This window comes from Acipenser ruthenus, chromosome 8 (genome assembly GCF_902713425.1).
Source record: "Acipenser ruthenus chromosome 8, fAciRut3.2 maternal haplotype, whole genome shotgun sequence".
Taxonomy (NCBI): domain Eukaryota; kingdom Metazoa; phylum Chordata; class Actinopteri; order Acipenseriformes; family Acipenseridae; genus Acipenser; species Acipenser ruthenus.
The window spans coordinates 28,552,313-28,574,078 of NC_081196.1; the positions used below are offsets into that span (position 1 = coordinate 28,552,313).

Genomic DNA, 21,766 nt, shown 5'->3' on the forward strand with positions numbered 1-21,766 from the left:
GTTTCAGACTAAAAAAGACATAGTTGTAGCTGTGTTTCTGCAGTTCTCAGTTCATATATTTAGTCTGATTACATTTCGTTCACCAGAATGGAAATAGTAACAGACACAAATATCACATTTTGAATTTATTTTTCACAAATACCACAGACATTATTATTATTATTATTATTATTATTATTATTATTATTATTATTATTATTATTATTATTATTATTATTAAAAAGAAATATCTAAAAACCTAGTTTCACGTAACTTGGACAGATCTTGAAAACGAGAGGATGTACGCATCGTGTCACAGTGTACATTTCCATTGAGAGCCATATGAGCTGCAAGAGAAATTCACATAATATCTGGGACCTTGGACGGACAGAGGTATCTGATCCACATTATCTCATTGATCTCAGTTTTAACTAATAAAAGCTACCCTTTTTCTACACGAATGTAAAAATATAGAATTTATATAGTTATGTTATTTGTGAAACTGGTATTCTTATTTCTATCTCACAAGAGACTTTTGTTTTCACGTAACATGTTGGGACAGACAGTTACGTGAAAATGTACGACACCTTCTCATGTTGATTTATCATATTGTGGTTCCCCTGTTTACATAAATAAATATTTACACAGATTCTCCACTTCTGTTTCTCAGAACATGTTAGCAATTAGTTGTGTACATTTGTCCTGATTTTACGTCATCATTGTTTACTTTTATGAAAACTCTCGATGTCCCTTTTCCGGTCTGCCGAAAGTGCAGATTTATGCCCAAGACGTCCATGCAGAAAAGCAAACAGTGCACCATACGCAACAAAATTGTCTCTGTTATCTAAATAAGGTATAATCTTCAATATTTTACAAAAAATAACTGTCATTTTTCTATTCAGATAAAATACCCCTGCCTTCCACTACTCTAAAAAGGGCTCTAAAGCAAATACAGAGCCATGACCGCTATAAAAAAACTTCTATAGAATTTCTATAGAATACATGATTTCTATAAAAATTCTATATAACTTTATAGAATGTTTATAGAACATTTCCGTATGAACATACCTAAACTCAAGATTTTTGCTAACTTACTTAAGTTCACACAGACATAAACTCTGTATTGAATTCTGATAACTATATTTTATTATATTAATTATTTCATAGTACTATTAAAAAGTGTTATTACAACGATGTGGTTTATTAATGTCTGTCTCGTACAGACCGATATATTAAGCCTATTCAAATTAAAGTTCACAGACAGAAAATCTTTATTGAATTAAACCAACTTTATTGATTTCGGACAGTCCCTGCCTTTAAATTCTGAAATTCATCTGCTATTATATTGGGCCGTCTGCAAAGAGTGTTTTTTTTTTTTTTTTTTTAACTTATTTATTATTATTATATATTCATCTGGCTGACGCCTTTTAATTTTCTGCCTGGGCTGTCCATACGATTTTAAGGTATTTATTTATTTACTTGCGTTCTTATATAGTTAAAAGTAAACATTATGTAAATGTTTTTAAAAGTACAGTGAAGAAGTACTTTTTAACTTCTTGTAAGCATAAATATAACAAAAAATAAATAAATAATAGCACAAATTAAACCAATTAAAAGTATTTGCTATTTCTAATGAATCAAAGTTGTTCTCTCAACCTCCTGCAGAACTAAATGTGAAACTGATATCTACTGTGATATTTGCAGAATTCTTTATTCTTTTTTACTTCTTTTTATACAAGCCCTAGCTAAACTACATCGATTTTAGTACAAGAGACTAAAAGGAATGTTGTCATACTTTGTTGGGTTAAAGAGTTTCCCTGAGCGAAACTGTGATGACTTACAAAGGCAATTCAAGCATTTTCTGCAAGGGGAAGTCACCAACCAGCATAGCCACTTCCTTGACTATGACAATCATCCCAGTGGGAAAGTGGCACTTGATACATTTTTTGCTGAACAGCTTGAAGGAAAAGAGAAGTATATAGAACTCTAGTACATTATCAAACTCGTGCTGGTACTTTCCCATGGACAGGCCACAGTCAAAAGAGGTTTTTCATTTAATTCAAATCTTAATCTTATTATCAAACTGGTGCTGGTACTTTCCCATGGACAGGCCACAGTCGAAAGAGGTTCTTCATTTAATTCAAACCTTAATCTTAACTGTCATTAACAAGAAGGAGGTCACATACATCTCTGAGGCTAATCCAGGATGCAGTCACAAAAGCTGGAGGGGTAGAAACGATGAATATTACCACAAATCTGGTTTCTTATTGCAAATCTGCTAGGCAGAAATAAGTGGCCCAACAAGAGAGCAAAAAACAAGCAAAGAAAAGGCCACATGAGCAAGACATTATGGAGCTGGATGAAGCTGTATAAAGACATTGAGCATCTGCAGCAGGAAAAGAGAAGAGAAGGCTGCAGAAGAAGCAGAAAAATCATCAAAACGATGAGAATGGATCCTCAGATTTAACTGTTTCAGAAAATCTCTGAAAGAAAAGAAAGCTGAGTTAGGAGATATGATGAGCAAAATACAAAACAAATCATAGAGTGAATGCTTGGTTTGCAATCATTAAAAAAACATTCTTGTTCTGATGTCAGATGTTTGGACTTTCTTCAGGATTCTGCCCCCATTTGAGCAACTGTCCCATCCCAACTTATTTTGTGTTGTTTTTTTACACCCAAGACGAATCATTTTCTTATTGACAGAGATTATTTTTTCACAGTCTGTTTTTCCTGTTGAATGTTATTGCTGTTATTCAAAGTTTGGATATGTTTTTTCCATACTGTTTTTTGGCACTGGATGCTGCATCTTTAAAGTTAAAAGATTTGAAATGACAATACAATAGACAGCTACTTTTAACTGCATTTCACCCTTTTGATATTTTTAAATCAGTGAATGTCGTAAGTTGTATTTTACCATACATTATATTAACTGCCTTTGATTCCTTATTGTTTGACTACATGCTCTGCTCTACCGTTTAATTTTAAACATGCCAATTGTAAACATAATCTAACTACCTACTGTTAAAAATACTACAGTAATCTCATCCGTCTGAGTAAACAACTCACCCCTACTCTTTATTTAAGGCAAATTCTACATCTCCTGAGTGTTGAATTGGTCGAATCTGAAGGTAAAATTATATTTTACATATTACATAATAATACTTTTCTATGCATTTGGTACATGGATAGAGTATTTGTTTAATTAAAATCACCCAACAATGTCCTTGAAAACAAAATTTTGGTCCTTGAAAGTCCTTGAATTTTATTTACCACGTCCTGTATGAGCCCTGGAAAAAGCACAGAAGCAACACCCAAAGAGTGGGAACTGGGTGCCGCGGAGAGCAAGCGGACGTGGACAGTCAGCACCAAGGGATGAGAGACACACCAAGGCTGGGACATCCTGAGAGGACAAGGGGAAGCGACCTCAAGGGATGAGAGACTCACCAAGGCTGGGACATCCTGAGAGGCCAAGTGGAAGTGACCTCAAGGAATGAGAGACATACCAAGGCTGGGACATCCTGAGAGGCCAAGGGGAAGCGACCTCAGGGGATGAGACACACACCAAGGCTGCACATTCTGAGAGGCCAAGAGGAAGCGACCTCCAGGAATGAGAGACACACCAAGGCTGGGACATCCTGAGAGGCCAAGGGGAAGGGATGGCTGAGAGACCAGGTTGCCGAGGTGCAGGCTGAGGTTGAGCGAGAGGCAGCCACGGGATTTTGCTCTGTTGGATGAGGGACTTTAAGGGGGGCAGCTGTGTAATGACCCTGGGTCTGCTGTAACCGCGTTCGGGAATGTTCTGTGACCTGGACGTCAGAGACGGGAGAATAGCCACCAATCAGGGGCTTGGCTTGCTGTGCGAGTGGTACCAAGTTGCAACATTGTTGGCAAAACCATTTTTTTTGGCCTTTAACAAATACAGGCCATAGGCTTTACCACATGTTTCTTTGGGCAGAGCTGAAGATCCCAGATCATCGATTCTAACTTAGCGTGGTTTGCACTTATTGATGCTATAACCTCATGTAACTCCAGTCATAATCTCAACAATAAATCAGTTAAGATGTTTTTCAGGTTTTATTTTTTGATGTGTATTCATGTTTTACTACATTTTTATATTCTTCTCAAACACCAGTAATTGCCAATCACATTATTTTTGATCATTTGCATATGATTTCACTTTGTTTTTAAAAAAATACCAATAGGAATATTAGACCTTTTCCATCATTTCATATCAATGTTGTAAAAATAGTTTTTTTTCAAATTTGTACAGAGTTTTTTTTTTTTCATGATCTGGCAACACTGAGGATGGCAACCCTCAGAAGAGTCAGAGAATTCAAAGCACAATCAGCACTCTCACACCAAAGCACATTGTTCCATGTCACAGATGATTTGGAAGGCTGAATATGTTAAACCTTGGCAAACTAACCACAAAAACTTTGTATACTGCTATCATTGGGGAGAGAAAACATTTTATGTAACATGACTGTAAAATCACTTGGGTTCTAGACAGCAGCTAGACAGAAGTGTTAGGGGTTATGGCTAAGGTAATAGTGCTATATGCCAGTTCCCTGCCCTGTCCCAGTGTTATGTTGTCTGACATTGAAAAAGACTGACAATACCTTTAACAAATACACTAAAAAGATTTGTATCTGGAATGGCTTGTGTTTAGAGAAACCAGTAGGTCAGCCAAGAGGGATACAAGCAGTGAAAAAGGGAAGCAGAAAATAGTTTTCTGCTTTACAGGTATCTTGTTCTCTTTAACCTAAGTGATACAAATAAAGTTGCCAACAAACATATTTGTTAGCCTTGTAGTTTTCATTAATCCATGCGTTTGCCTCAAATTCTTATCACAACCCTATTGTGTTGAGACACGAAATACCAATGTGTGCCCTACTCATAATCAAATGTGTTCCTAATTTTTTGACTAGCCCTGTACATATTGCTTTCATGGTTACTGTGGCAGGGTGAAAGCCCTGCCGGTGCACGTGTCTGTGTTGGTGTGAGGAATATTGGGTTGGCAGGGAGGGGGTTACATTTCTCTCTATCAAAACATGTGGGAATGTGGCTTGACAAGTGAATAAATGATTAAATGATTAAGTGATTAATTAGGCTCTAGCCGCGGGTATATAAACAGGTGTCATGAGTGGTAATTAGAGAGGGTTAGAGTTGGATGTTGGTGACAGAAGTGGTGGGGTGTGTTTGATGTTCTGTGTTCCATGCTGTATGCTGTGCTGTTTGTTTATTATCGTGTGTTTTTAAAATACCTTTTGTTTTGGCCCTTTGGCCTTTTATTTTGTTAAATGTGTTTTTGTTAGTGTTTTGTCCTTTTTGTTTTTGTTGATTTCTGTAATTAAAAAGCGCATTTGCACAATTTAACTTACAGTGTTCTAAGTCTCTGTCCCTTCAGTTAACATCTGGGCTAGGAGGCTACCGCACCACAGTTACTTAAAGTCATTATTAGCACTACTTCTTTCAGAGTCAAGAAAACACTAATTACAAATCTATATCTCGTTAAGAGTATTACAAGTGCCTCAGTTGTTCTTTGGTAACTTAATTGGTTGTCTGTACAACTGGGGGTTCTCACAATATTAAAAATCTATCCCACATACAGTACTGTCTTATTTGACAAGTAACACGTCTAAATGTGTGGTATTTGTCACATAAACTTATCAGCCTCAAAGGTGAAGCTGGCAGAACTGCAGAAGTGAAATTATTGTGGTGACATTGAAACCAAAGTACTGGAGACTGGCATTAATGTTAATAGGGATAGACCACTGACAGGGTCACACAATGAGTCAGTGGCTGAGGTGGGATTTGAACCAGGACCTCCTGTTTACAAGCCTGTTTCTTTAACCACTGGACCACACAGCCTCCTGTGTTTATGGACCCACATAGAACTAAAACTAGGGGTGAGAAAAAAAAAATTATTATTATTATTATTATTTATTTCTTAGCAGATGCCCTTATCCAGGGCGACTTACAATCGTAAGCAAATACATTTCAAGTGTTACAATAAAAGTAATACAATAAGAGCAAGAAATACAATAACTTTTGTTCAAGCAAAGTACAAGTGTGACAAACCACAATTCAATAATACAGCAGATAATAGTGATAGTTACATCAGGATATGATTAAATATTACTGAGAATTGTCAAGTATTTATCAGCAGGTATTCAATAAATCCATTCATTAACATTTTGATTTCAAAACAGAAAAGTTGTCCTCCCTCATGTTTACAATTGAGTACCAATCAATGGCAATTAACTTCTGCGTTGAGTATTTTAAAAGCAGAGTAGAAGATGATCTTCCTCTCATCCAGGCCGCTGGTATTTTTGCTACCATATTGGTGTACCAAGGCCGTAAACTGACAGCTACTTATACAATGAGCTACTTACACTTAAAAATGGAAACCTCCCAAGAAGTATGGACCTTAACTTACAATAAAAAGGCAGAAAAAAAAATGTATCGAAAATATTTCATTTTCATAACTAAACTTACAGCAATCCCATTTTTTAATTTTAAATGACACAGACACAATTTCCCCAAATCACTATACAGGTATTTTATTCAATTAACATTCAAAATAGAAGGTATGTGTGTGAAAGTTGCAAATATACCTGGATCCCACAGTACACACTGTAGTATTTATAGTCTTCATTTGACCTATATTTTGCAGAAGACGCATTACTAAGTCTGTACTATTATTAATTTCTTAGCAGACACCCTCATCCAGGGCGACTTACAATTGTTACAAGATATCACATTATTTTTACATACAATTACATTATTTTTTTACATATTATCTTTACATACAATTACCCATTTATATAGTTGGGTTCTTACAGGAGCAATCTAGGTAAAGTACCTTGCTCAAGAGTACAGCAGCAGTGTCCCCGATCTTTGATTGATCCCATGACCCTCCGGTCAAGAGTCCAGAGCCCTAACCGCTACTCCACACTGCTGCCCATCTGGGATTATTGTATAAGGCAAGCTTCAATGTTGGTTTGTAATAAGTAGAAACATACAGTACTGTACATTACAAACAGAGGTTTTAATAGTGCACCAGCAGTACATTCCAGATGTTAGTCTTTAAATTACAATCTGTGTAAGTGTTCAGTTTTAACAACACTGTATTGGGCAATTTTTCAGTAAGCTATAGTAACCCAAATTAAAAGATGTTCTGTATTTTACAATTAGATATTTGTTAAAAGAACATAAATCACACTGCTTTGGCCTTAAAATAAAATGAATTGTTATAGGAGGTAGTGCTAAAATATTCTACTTCATTGGTGATAGTGACCAAACTCCATTCCATTAATCCAGAATAAAAAAGTGAAGCCATTCAGGACGCAGTAGTCATTTAAAAACAAAAGGGTGACTTTATGCAGTCTGTGCCACGCTTGTGAGTTTATATCCTCCTCCCCAACCTCTACCTTATTTTTGGCATCGTCAGTAAGTTCAGATCAAGTACTATTTATAGTACATGTCTTAAGTCTAATAAATGTTGTTTCTAAATCTCAGGAGTTGTCCAAACTGAATAACAGTTGAGCTGATTTTAAAATTGGGTTAGACAACTGTTTTCAAATCCATGTAAAATGTCATATGGAATCTCTTAAACAATGAATTGTTATAGTACTGGTACAGAATTATTGTTTTCACAGGTTACTGTACCCATATATTGTAGCTGAAGCATAAATTGCTATTAAAAAACCCATTCTAAAAAACATTGTACCCTTATCGTGGTAAATGTGCACTGTACTATTCCCATTGCTTTTGCTTGCTATAGATTTCTGTTGTTCCAGTCAAGTTTATGTATGTTTTACCAATTATGCAACTAGCTTACCAATGATGTTCATTTTTGTTAAATGGGTTGTAATTCACAAAATAATAATTATTATTATTATTATTATTTATTTCTTAGCAGACGCCCTTATCCAGGGCGACTTACAATTGTTACAAGATATCACATTATTTTTACATACAATTACATTATTTTTTAACACATTATTTTTTACATACAATTGCCCATTTATACAGTTGGGTTTTTACTGGAGCAATCTAGGTAAAGTACCTTGCTCAAGGGTACAGCAGCAGTGTCCCCAACCGGGGATTGAACCCACGACCCTACGGTCAAGAGTCCAGAGCTATTCATTAGAAAATAATGAATACATATTCCCCATTGTGCACTTCCATTTGCTGTATACAGTAAGTCTCAAAGTTTTTAAAGCTGTTTGAATTATACCAACATGTATTTTCATTTTAAAACCATGATTTCTGATACTACAACTAAGCTAGTTAAGAACTAACAGGTCCTATTCACAATAATTGAAGGACTGCAAACTTGATTTAATTATTAAGAATAGGTTTTAACAAAAACAATCTTAAAAGCAGTTCTTAAAGTTTTGTGAATAAAGCTTAATAAAACTAAACTAGCCCCTTAATCTTACATGACAATTTCATCATTCCTTCACTATGCTTAACCTTATGTTGCTTTTACTATGTAACAACACGATAAACTTTTTAAAAATCCTCATTAAAGGTGTGTACTGGTTGCATTAAAAGATCACATGAACACTTCTTCATAAAACTGTGGCATACGTCAGAGCACTAAAACTGTGGCATTTTTGTCAGAGCTACTGCATGTATGTAGTGTGTTCTCTTTCACTGGCCTTGACATATAAATTATCTGCCTCCCAGTCTATAGCCAGGGCTATCGTAGGTGTGAATGAGCAGAAAGCTTTGTTTGCTCTGAATCACATTCACAGTATAAAAGGCATGGCGATAAAATGCACTCATAACCAGAGAAAGAACCCTGAAAGAGGTTTCCAAGATCTGGGCGGTTATAAGCCTAACAGCACATTCTTTTCATGATGGGCCTGGCGCATTCAATGGCATGTGATATCGAACATGCTTCCAAAACCGTGAGGACGGTGACATAGTTTTTTCTGTGAAATCTCCTTTCCATCTTATTGCTCCTTGTTTGTTTTTTAAATACCGGATTGATTCAGGAAAGTCAGAATAGTCTTTGATTTTCTCCAACTCAATTAAAATGATTTTGATTTGGTTGTCAATGAAGGCGTCATGCAATCCTGCCTGTTGTTCTAGCTGAATGTCCGAGTCCTCCAGTCCAAACGTTGTGGATGTGTAAATTATAATCAGTCTTCTGCTGTTCTGTACATTTTCATTCACAATGTCTGCCACAGCTGCATAAAATAGAAGGGAAATATGGATCAAAAAGCAAATTAAAACAAGAGCATCAACAAAAGACATTAAAAAGTCAGTGCCTTCCTGGACCCAGTACTAAAACTCTTAGTTAAACCCCTCAGTAGCTGATGGAAATTAAATGGCAAGAAATAAAATTTGCAAAATGTTTATGATATAAAAGTACCCTTGCCTCTTTATAATATTTTAAAAACAGTCCGAGTGGTCCTTATTGCAAATCACTCAAATGTTTCACCACATGTTTGATATACGCTGTGCTTGGTCTGAGTTCAGGAGCAGCTCTTGAGTTGTAGTTGCCAGTTCTTTTTCACTTTAGGACAAAGGTAGATCAGCAAAGTATCTGGCAACTAAAGCTGAATTCAGGTTAAACTAAACAAAGTTTCCTTCAGCTTGCTTGGTAACATTTTCTCCCCAGTAGCTGTGAAAACTGGCCAGTATTAAACACACCTTCACCAGGCAGCTCATCCCTTCCCAATATGAAGAGTTTGTATCCACACTTTTTCTCCAAGACTTCTGGCAGTATCTGCAGTGCAAATATGGCAGGATCTTTTGAGGAACTGGTCTGGTGGTTTTTTGGGTAGATAATGTATGCGTCGTAAACTTTTCCATCTGAAACTAGAACACAATCAATGAATATGAATAAACCAGTTTAATATTCCTAATAAGGACCAAGGATTAAAATAGTATCTTAATATATAATTGTAACAGAGGAGGTATGCACACCAATAAAGTAGTGAGGTGCCCGTTTACAAGGCAGTGCCAAAACTAAATTAAAAAAAGAAAAGAAACCGCACTCTCAAAAGCAATCCCTTAAAGGAAATCATTTTGTTTTACTAACCAACATTTTGGTACAAATTCAACAATTAATGCTACATTTAAGTTTAGTTTATTATTTTTTTCATTTCTTTTTCTAGTTTGGTGGTTGACACTATTTTTTTACCTTAAAAATCTTGCATTGTAAGGAAAGTCAATTTAAAAGGTAAACAATAATCCTCAATAAACATATATATATATATATATATATATATATATATATATATATATATATATATATATATATATAAACATTTAACATCATTCAACAGAACATTTGAAAGCTTAAAAGGTGTTACTGAAAAGGCTATAGGGTTTACAACAAAACAATGTTTATGCCTATTGTGTTGTCCTACAAAATCTTTGACATCATCCTGTTTTTGTCTTTGATCATAAATCAGTTTTGAACAGATTTTTATTATCATTATTTTTTGACATGGGGGTCTTACCATGAAAATGTCACGAGCAACACAACATCCACTGTAATTACAGACCACACCTGGGACGCTATACTGTATACAGAGGGCATATCTCTAATGTGAATATTCATGTGCATCATAAAAATATGCCTACAACATTTTTACACAGAATGCTGACCTAGTGTGTAAATTATTATTATTTGTTTATTTAACAGACACCTTTATCCAAGGTGACTTACAGAGACAAGGGTGTATGAACTATGCATCAGCTACAGAATCACTTACAACAACGTCTCACCTGAAAGATGGAGCACAAGGAGGTTAAGTGACTTGCTCAAGGTCACACAGTGAGTCAGTGAGTGAGCCAGGATGTGAACCGGGGACCTCCTGGTTACAAGCCCTTTTCTTTAACCACTGGACCACACAGCCACATGCTGCTATATGGCTTTTGATTCCCACCCTAAACCACCTAAATAAATACTGTATTTTTTATGATGGCTCCAGTTTTAACAGTGCATTTAGTAGGTGAGCCACTCAGGGAGCCTCAAGATTCCACACTTGAGCAGACACAAAATCCTTGGTGACTTAACCCATTCTTGCATTATATTTGGCCAATCAAAAAGTAATTGCTGTGGACGGGACCTTTGTGTAGGGCAGCTTTCTTCAATTGGCAGCCCGTGGGAGAGCCTTCCATCTGGCCCATCGGATGTCAGCTGCAGTGCTGCCAACTGGCCGTTTTTTCCGCAAAACGTGGCTGTTTTTAATTACGTTTTGCGGGAGAAAATGATGCTAGGCAGGTTGTCTATTTTTGGCTGGTTTTAGCAAAATGCTGCAGTTTGTTTTTTTTTTAACATGAAATCTCTGCAATGATTGACACAATGATTAACATAACACATTAAATCAGAATGAGTGTAAAAGCAGCACACACACACACACGCAGAATGAAGAATGCTAAAACATTAATAAATGACTAGTCTGTATTAATGTTAATACAATTACAAATAGTGATTCTAATAGTGGCCTGCATTTATTATTTTTTATAATCACGTATTAAAATGTTGGACCCTTGTTTCAATGCAGTTTCTTCGTTCTGCGCGCACCAAAACACGTATATTAAACCAATTTAGCAGGGATCAATCGAATTCTTAAAAGGGGAAGAAAATGCCGGGGGGAAAAACACAGAAAAACAGCAATCCTAAATATAATAATAATATTCAATTTATATTTACTAACCCCTAAAAACTACTTGTTCACAGTTAATAAATAAAAGTACCCCTTAAAATGTAGCAATTAAGAGGAACTCCCTTATAAATGGCTTATTTTCTAATACAAAATACAGAGCTTTAGTTTCATGCTGATATTTTTCAGTTTCCATTGCATTTCAAAATAAGTAATTTAATAGAGCGCATCTTTAAATAATGAAAGTAAATAGCGAAGTAAAGTCTTTTTTTTTAGGGTGGCTAATTGCTAATCCAAGAGACACAGTCAATGGCTTCCAAGAAAACAACGAAACATTAACAATGCTGCTCCACATTCTGTCTTGGAGGTTAGTGACAAAAATAGAAGGGCAGTATTGAAACTAGTGTTTCTAGTGGCAAATCACACCACCATTTCCACTGTGGATTGCTTGTGTGAGATCATCAAAGACATTGTAAATGACACAAACTGCACCGATCTCAAAGACTTCCTGCTGCACAGAACTTGGTGCACAGCAGTGATATATTCTGTTCTGGGGCCATGTTTTTTACTTTAATTTTTTATTATGGTTTCTTTCAGGAAGAAGTAGGCAGGTTTTTGTAAAAGGAGTTGTCCTTCATTACAAATGCTAGTTGCAGATCCGGACAGTTGAATGGTTGCTGCTATCTACAGGGTATTTGTGTCCCCTAACAAGAGATAATTATTGGCAACACGTCATAATACAGGAACAAATAATCACCACACTTTATCTGGTAATAACCCTTCTCCTTCCTTGTTTACAACTCTGTATGTAAGCTACCCTCAATCAATAAACTTTAGTTTAGTCACACACTCAGTATGCACATTCATTCCCATTTGCGTCAGTACACTCAGTACATAACCTAACGGTGAATATTTTTTACTGTGCAAGTACCACTGCCTGGATAAGGGCGTCTGCTAAGAAATAAATAAATAATAGTATCAGTAATATAAAAGATAAGCAACTGAGGTTAAACTGTTGTGTGGGTGAATCCTTATTACCATCAATCTTTGTAACATATAAACATGGCTAATGAGAGGTCATCTAGAAAACAGCAACTCTTGAAGAGTACAGCAATATATAAACATCAGCTATTAATATTAGAATGTAATGTATACAATTCTGTCATATTTTATTTTTATATTTATCTTCTTATATTTCAATGGTTGAAGATTATTATTATTTATTTTTAAATATTTCTTACTGTGTTGTCCTGTAATAACAGTGTGAGCAGAGTTATTGCTGTAGTTTAGTGTGTATCCTACTCTAACCAGCTAAATAAATATTCGTTTTTGCAGTTTTATCCAAACCAATAATAATAATTAGTCAATCACACAATATGCATGAACACTTTTTTTCCACCCCAAAAGTGACTGTTTATTGCAATTTCATTTTGTGTGTTTATTTTCATTTTTGGTCTATAAGCTGCTGTTCAGGTCTGGTTTCCAGCTGTAAATAGGAATGAGTACAGGTTGGAGCCTGATTCACTAGGCCATAATCTTTTGATGGTCACATTTTTTCTTTTCCTGTACTTGGAGCAAGGTAAAGATCCTAGTAAAGATGACAGACAGACAAACCATTTAAAGCAGTCTGTGAGAGGAGATTGGTTACCCTGGCGGAGTGTCCCGCTCCTATGTATATATTTATGTAAATATGACTGGCGAAAAGCCTTATTTAATTGTATTACTATTGTTTGCGGCGCGGACGAAAAGTAGCCACCATTATTTGATATCTGTTTTAAATTCCTCTTGAGAATGCGTTACTGTCAGCTACTGATTATCTAACTAGCTGACAGTCACGCAGATTTAGTAAATACGTGCAGAATGTGACCGAGGGATAATATAATAATTGTTTGCCAGTTAATCTCTCAGTCACCAATATAAAAGACCTGCAGCTTTGGCTGCACGGTGATGAGTGTGTTTGAGAGGCGGAAAGAGGTTGGTGAAGGAAAGTAAAACAATTGATAAAACCGTGCTGGGTCTACACCAGCACAGTACTTACTTGTTTGTTCCGTCTGCTTGTTTGTTTTGGCCAACGTGCCCTTTTGTTTTGAGAGTCTGTTTGTTCTGTTTTGTAAAACTGTTTATTTTTCTATTAATAAACGTAATGAGCGGCGTAGCATCTGTTTTGCCCTGCCATTCCTGGTTTTGGTTTGTTTCTGGTCTGACATCACCCCATGCAGCCATCTTTGTCAAAGTTACAAACAGCCCTTACAAAAGTTTTCCATAGTAAAAGCATAGCAAAGTGCAATAAGATTATTGTAAAAATGTACAGTGATAAAATCTTATAAGGGAGAGGATGTGATGCATAAAGACATTTTTATGGCAAGACCCCAATGTGAAATGAAAATTAACTGCAAAAGAAAGGACATGTATAAAAATATCAAAACAATCCTGATAACTTTGAAAAAAGATATATCTTGTACAGCAGACATCAATGACTTCTGAGTAACTTTTTACTGGTTTTGTAGCAGACTTATTAAATTGTTTGCAAAAAACAGTGTTAATTGCACTTTGTGTAAAGTGCATGATAGGTGTCTTTATGACATATTCTAAAGTTGGTGAAACAGGAAATACCTTGATTTTTTTTAAGATGATGACTTGATTTTCTATACCAGAGGACAATATCAATCTTGAAAATCTTGTAGATGGCCAAACTTGTGATGGTGAGTAATACGAGTATGGCAAAAGTCAGTCCAACATAAACCAGAAAACTGGGCCCTGCATAAAAACAGGCAATGATCAGAAAATAATGCGTAAAACTGTGTATTTAAATTTTTTTTTTAAAAAACAGAAAACCATGAGTTAAACAAAAAAGAAAACTACGAGTAAAACAAAAACAGAAAACCACAAGTAAAACAAAAACCACGAGTAAAACAAAAACAGAAAACCACGAGTAAAACAAAACAGAAAACCGCAAGTAAAACAAAAACCACGAGTAAAACAAAACAGAAAACCAAGAGTAAAACAAAAACCACAAGTAAAACAAAACAGAAAACCACGAGTAAAACAAAAACAGAAAACCACGAGTAAAACAAAACCAGAAAACCACGAGTAAAACAACAGAAAACCACGAGTAAAACAAAACAGAAAACCACGAGTAAAACAAAACCAGAAAACCACGAGTAAAACAAAAACAGAAAACCACGAGTAAAACAAACAGAAAACCACGAGTAAATCAAAACAGAAAACCATGAGTAAAACAAAAACAGAAAACCACGAGTAAAACAAAACAGAAAACCACGAGTAAAACAAAAACAGAAAACCACGAGTAAAACAAAAAAGAAAACCACGATTAAAACAAACAGAAAACCACGAGTAAATCAAAACAGAAAACCACGAGTAAAACAAAACAGAAAACCACGAGTAAAACAAAAACAGAAAACCACGAGTAAAACAAAACCAGAAAACCACAAGTAAATCAAAACAGAAAACCACAAGTAAATCAAAAACAGAAAACCACAAGTAAATCAAAACAGAAAACCACAAGTAAATCAAAACCAGAAAACCACAAGTAAAACAAAACCAGAAAACCACGAGTAAAACAAAACCAAAAAACCACGAGTAAAACAAAAACAGAAAACCACGAGTAAAACAAAACAGAAAACCACGAGTAAAACAAAAACAGAAAACCACGAGTAAAACAAAAAAGAAAACCACGAGTAAAACAAACAGAAAACCACAAGTAAATCAAAACAGAAAACCACGAGTAAAACAAAACAGAAAACCACGAGTAAAACAAAAACAGAAAACCACAAGTAAATCAAAACAGAAAACCACAAGTAAATCAAAAACAGAAAACCACGAGTAAAACAAAACAGAAAACCCTGAGTAAAACAAAAACAGAAAACCACGAGTAAAACAAAACAGAAAACCCTGAGTAAAACAAAAACAGAAAACCATGAGTAAAACAAAACAGAAAACCACGAGTTAAACAAACAGAAAACCACGAGTAAAACAAAACAGAAAACCACGAGTAAAACAAACAGAAAACCACGAGTAAATCAAAACAGAAAACCACGAGTAAAACAAAACAGAAAACCACGAGTAAAACAGACAGAAAACCACGAGTAAAACAAAAACAGAAAACCACGAGTAAAACAAAACAGAAAACCACGAGTAAAACAGACAGAAAACACACGAGTAAAACAAAACCAGAAAACCACAAGTAAATCAAAACAGAAAACCACGAGTAAAACAAAAACAGAAAACCACGAGTAAAACAAAACAGAAAACCACAAGTAAAACAAAAACAGAAAACCACGAGTAAAACAAAACAGAAAACCACGAGTAAAACAAAACCAGAAAACCACAAGTAAATCAAAACAGAAAACCACGAGTAAAACAAAACAGAAAACCACGAGTAAAACAAAAACAGAAAACCACGAGTAAAACAAAAACCACGAGTAAAACAAAACCAGAAAACCATAAGTAAATCAAAACAGAAAACCACGAGTAAAACAAAAACAGAAAACCACGAGTAAAACAAAACAGAAAACCACGAGTAAAACAAAAACAGAAAACCACGAGTAAAACAAAACAGAAAACCACAAGTAAAACAAAAACAGAAAACCATGAGTAAATCAAAACAGAAAACCACGAGTAAAACAAAAACAGAAAACCACGAGTAAAACAAAACAGAAAACCACGAGTAAAACAAAACAGAAAACCACGAGTAAAACCAAAACAGAAAACCACGAGTAAAACAAAAACCACAAGTAAATCAAAACAGAAAACCACGAGTAAAACAAAAACAGAAAACCACGAGTAAAACAAAAACAGAAAACCACGAGTAAAACAAAACAGAAAACCACGAGTAAAACAAAAACAGAAAACCACGAGTAAAACAAAACAGAAAACCACGAGTAAAACAAAAACAGAAAACCACGAGTAAAACAAAAACCACGAGTAAAACAAAACCAGAAAACCATAAGTAAATCAAAACAGAAAACCACGAGTAAAACAAAAACAGAAAACCACGAGTAAAACAAAACAGAAAACCACGAGTAAAACAAAAACAGAAAACCACGAGTAAATCAAAACAGAAAACCACGAGTAAAACAAAAACAGAAAACCACGAGTAAAACAAAACAGAAAACCACAAGTAAAACAAAAACAGAAAACCACGAGTAAAACAAAACAGAAAACCACGAGTAAAACCAAAACAGAAAACCACGAGTAAAACAAAAACCACAAGTAAATCAAAACAGAAAACCACGAGTAAAACAAAAACAGAAAACCACGAGTAAAACAAAAACAGAAAACCACGAGTAAAACAAAACAGAAAACCACAAGTAAAACAAAAACAGAAAACCACGAGTAAAACAAAACAGAAAACCACGAGTAAAACAAAACAGAAAACCACGAGTAAAACAAAAACCATGAGTAAAACAAAACAGAAAACCACGAGTAAAACCAAAACAGAAAACCACGAGTAAAACAAAAACCACGAGTAAAACAAAACAGAAAACCACGAGTAAAACCAAAACAGAAAACCACGAGTAAAACAAAAACCACGAGTAAATCAAAACAGAAAACCACGAGTAAAACAAAAACAGAAAACCACGAGTAAAACAAAAACAGAAAACCACGAGTAAAACAAAACAGAAAACCACGAGTAAAACAAAACAGAAAACCACGAGTAAAACAAAACCAGAAAACCACAAGTAAAACAAAAACCACGAGTAAAACAAAACAGAAAACCACGAGTAAAACAAAAACAGAAAACCACGAGTAAAACAAAAACAGAAAACCACAAGTAAACAAAACAGAAAACGCTAAAACTATAGGTTTGGACTGTACTTTCTACCAAGGGAGGGTCATAGAGTATTAACTGAATCCCCACTCATAGCTTTTCCAGTGACCACACACTCCCCAGGCAAGTTTTTTTTTTATCTTGTCAGATTTATTTTTAAAAATGTCAGATGCTAACAGATCTAGAATAAAAATATTGTAAGCAGTAGTTTGCAATGTTTCTTAAAAAAAAAAAAAAAAACACTTCTGCCCCCGATCATGTTTAGGTTCAACGGGTGAAGCAATTGGCTGGAGCAAGTCACCTGTTGGAACAGTAGTAAAAATTGATCCCCAGCCATTATCAGCAACTTGGTTACGAAATGCTTGAACACACCACACCGAAAAGGAATAGCCTTTTTTGCTTAGTACAGCAGTGTAATAGTACATATTCAGTAAAAGTATTTACTTGTTACTATTAAAGGAAAACTCAACTTTATGTGAGCAAAAAAATATTTCAAAGACAACAGAGCTCTGTAGTGGGTGAGATGGTTGCCTACTCTTTTTTTGGTTTGACACGCCACCAACACCACCACAACCAGTGTACTTTTTTCAATATTTAATATGTAACAGACTACTCAGTCTACTATAGAATTTGCCTATGAGAGTTTGTGGCGTGCACTGCAGCAATATTTAAATGACAGATAAACCTGTCTGTACCATTTAGTTAGTGAAATATGATAGATCGTGTGTCTCAGTAAATAAAAAATTCCTACATTTTAGTTTTATTTGCATGTCTAATATGATGAACACAAGACTTACCTGCAGGCTTCAGCAGGAAGTATGCAAAAGCACTACCTCTTCCATTTACAACAAAGCAGCTGAAGTTAGAGCCAAAATCATCCTCCTTTAATTCAGTAAAAATTAGCTTTACGTCAACCTCCTGGCCAGTTTGTGTGAGAATTTCCCTGGGAAAAGAAAGTAGTATAAACATTTTTTAAATGGGTCCAAAAAAGATTAAGGGTTAGGGATCTTAATTTTTTTGGTTTTGTTTTATTTTTTCTGTTTTTTAAGACACTCTTAAATTAGATAATTTTCATAAGATAATCTGTACTTATCAAGTTAATGGTAACCCACATTTTTATTAAAACTGGAATTACCGTACTACTTATGAATCAGTCCTTAGAAATGCTGGCATGTGATTGGTTAAAACCTCATCACATCATCAAAAATAGATCCAACTATTGCCCCTGTGACGCTGTTTACGGTCAATAGTCTCTCTACACACAATAAAGCAAAATCGCAGACAACTGAAAATGAGACAGAAATATGTCTTTGGTATAAGTTATAGAAATGAACTTCACATACCTTTGTTTTTCTACTGTAATTTGACTACTATTTTGAATACGTGTTTCATTTACTTCCCACCATACATCGGTAAGATCATTTTGTCCAGAAAACCCTGTAAACACTTTACAGACTATGTTGAAAGGGGATCCTGCAAGACAAAAACAGCAGTTATTGGTTAGTTTTGTTAAAACAGACACACAGGGAAAACAAGCATGTTAGTGATTTTCACCTTTGCAATGGTGACTGCCACACCTGGTACAAAATTCAAATGTATCCTCTTTCTTGGCAGTCACCATTGCAGAAAAATGAGAAATCTATTTCCTGTAATAAATAAGGATACTATTTTCAATTTAGGGATACCAATATATTTAGTGATCAAGGCTTAGTCATAGCCTATATTTGGATTACATTTTGGGATACTACTGCACTTGAGACGGCTTGGTAATTAATATCCTTTGTATACTTTTAAAGAGGAGATGATAAGGTGACCCCTTTATACTGTGGAGCAGGTTATAGGCAGTATGATCGTGGCTTCCATTAGTCCCATAATGCCATTCCTCTTGCCTTTTCATTCTCGTAATAAGGCCGAACACAAATAACATGGTCTCGTAACTATGACTCCTGACTTTAGCGCTATAAAAAGGGGGAGCACTGTAGTGAGGGATCTAAAAGATAAACAAATGTTCCACTCCCAGTCATTCAGTTTCAATGCAGTTTATGTACAAGAGATAGAAAAACAAAGGACCCTCCATATAAACCCAGCTTCTGATACTTTTAAAGTGATTGAAGGTCTTAAATGTGCTCTGGCTAACATGCATTTTAATTTTAAAATACGGTAATCCGTCACATCTCTGCCCTAACCATTTATCTGCCATGATCAAGCTCTCCAGCAATGTCACCCACGTGCACAGCGCTATTGGGAAATCATCTATTTATCATACCTACTACAGGTTATTGCTGGACTTTACTCATATAAGCAAATATTTACTAGAAGTTATAGCTGCTCTTGGTCAAACTTGCTCTTACTTATACCTTACTGTATTCTTTATTTTGCTCTTAAAACATGATCTTATTGTACTTTCATCAAAATTCACCGACGTGTGTGTGTGTGTGTGAGTAAGAAAGAACCAGAACCAGAACCAGGGTTGGATATCGAAGAGTGAGTAAGCAAGTCGAAACCGCCGACAGCTGGGCAAGTAGCCAGAATTTGTTTGTTATTGAAGAGAGAAGATTAGTTCAGATATTGTAGATCCCACCAAAGTTTTCGTACAGTGAATGCACTCACCCACATGGCAGACAGCTGCTCTATGACAAGGAAACCCTCATAAAAGCTGAATCTCATTTGTGTGAATATAGTAATTGTTTCAGCCAGCACTCTAGATAACGTTTTGGGTCTGGGAGTAGCACCTTCTAATTTTAACACAGAGTAAAATGTATTTTCAGGGGGTAAAATGCAACATTACCTTGAAGTCATGAATAATTTAGATAAATACTGTACAATCTTTAATGGTAATTTGGTAATAAGGGGTTCCTGAGTGGCGCATCCAGTAAAGCCGCTCCACGTGGAGTGCAGGAATGCTCTCTATAGTCTGGACGTCGTGAGTTCGAGTCCAGGCTATTCCACAGCCGACCGTGGACGGGAGCCCCCAGGGGGCAGCACACAATTGGCCGAGCGTCGCCCGGGGGGAGGGAGGGTTAGGTCGGCCAGGGTGTCCTCGGCTCACCGCACACCAGCGACCTCTGTAGTCTGACCGGGCGCCTGTGGGCTTGCCTGTAAGCTGCCCGAGAGCTGCGTTGTCCTCCGACGCTGTAGCTGTTGGGTGGCTGCATGGCGAGTACACAGTGTAAATAAAAGCAGTCGGCTGATGGCACACGCTTCGGAGGACAGTGTATGTTTTGTCTTCGCCCCGCCCTCCGACGATGGTTCCAGTTGGATTTGTAGCTAGACTGGGGTGTTTACGCTTCAACCTGTGTAGCTTCAAATTTATTTTTCTTACTGTGATTGGCTGCAGACACCATGGCTAGCCAGAGATTGGATAATGTCTGATGGGTTGGTTTTACTTGTGTAGTTTCCTAGTAACTGAAGACATTGTATTCTGAGAGATGTAGCTGTTAGTGGAAGTTTTAGGGGAGGCGGGAGGGGAGGCAGACAAGCTGTGCTGCAAAATTGCTATGTGTACTACTGTATTCAGGTACAGTAATCCGGTCGTGTATCTGACTGCAGTGGGACCAGAGTAAGGGTAGATAAATGAATCCTGTTTTAAATACCATTATAGACAGCTGTAACAATTACTATATTCACACAATTGTTTAGAGATTCAGCTTTTATGGAGCTCCCTTAAATCCCTTGTTTATAAAGATACAGGGTTTTAATCCTTGTGACAGAGTAGCCGTCTGCCGTGTGGATGCATGCATTCACTGCTGATTGACAGGCAGGAGATGAAGACGGAGTTTGAAGCTGCTACACCCTGCAGGCAAACAGGATTTATTTACATATCAACACACTGAACAGCTCACATGACATTACCAGCAATGGTATCGCACGGAGTACATACAACATAGTGTACGAAAACTTTGGTAGGATCTACAATCTCTGAACTAATCTTCTCTGTTTAATAATAAACTAGCGTTGCTGAAGAGATTGATCATGGTGGATAAATGGTTAGTGCAGATGTGATGGGCGGATATGTGACAATTTACTATACTACATTATAAATCTCTGTTTGCAAGCCTTGCTTTATGATAGTCTTGGACATTTCACCTGGAATTGTTCCTACACCTTTAAGGCCTTCATTCCTGTTAATAACCAACCATCTGCTTCCCCTAATGACATGACATACTTTGCTTCCAGTAAGAGGCTTGACCCCAAAGAAACTGCTGTGGTGAAATTACTTGGGAAGGGCAAGTGTAACACTTTTCCTAGAGAAGCAAATGAGAACTTTCTTTTTCGAAGTGTAATACTGTACCCGATTTCATGTTTTAAAATGAAAATACATGCCTCCATATACAGTTCCTCCAGATTATGATAAACACAATAA

General features: G+C 35.9%; 1 protein-coding gene across 1 annotated transcript in view; it reads right to left on the reverse strand.

Moving 5' to 3' along the window:
* Window positions 1–5,945: 5,945 nt before the first annotated feature.
* The window catches only part of LOC117407224 (interleukin-1 receptor type 1-like), a 59,988-nt gene continuing 44,167 nt past the window's right edge, over window positions 5,946–21,766 (reverse strand). The window contains exons 7-11 of the mRNA XM_034923052.2: window positions 18,747–18,876; window positions 18,201–18,346; window positions 14,226–14,369; window positions 9,649–9,816; window positions 5,946–9,182 (exon numbers count right to left, since the gene is read on the reverse strand). Coding sequence (XP_034778943.2) covers window positions 8,845–9,182; window positions 9,649–9,816; window positions 14,226–14,369; window positions 18,201–18,346; window positions 18,747–18,876 — 926 coding nt within the window. The 3' untranslated portion in view covers window positions 5,946–8,844. The remainder of the gene's footprint in view (window positions 9,183–9,648; window positions 9,817–14,225; window positions 14,370–18,200; window positions 18,347–18,746; window positions 18,877–21,766) is intronic.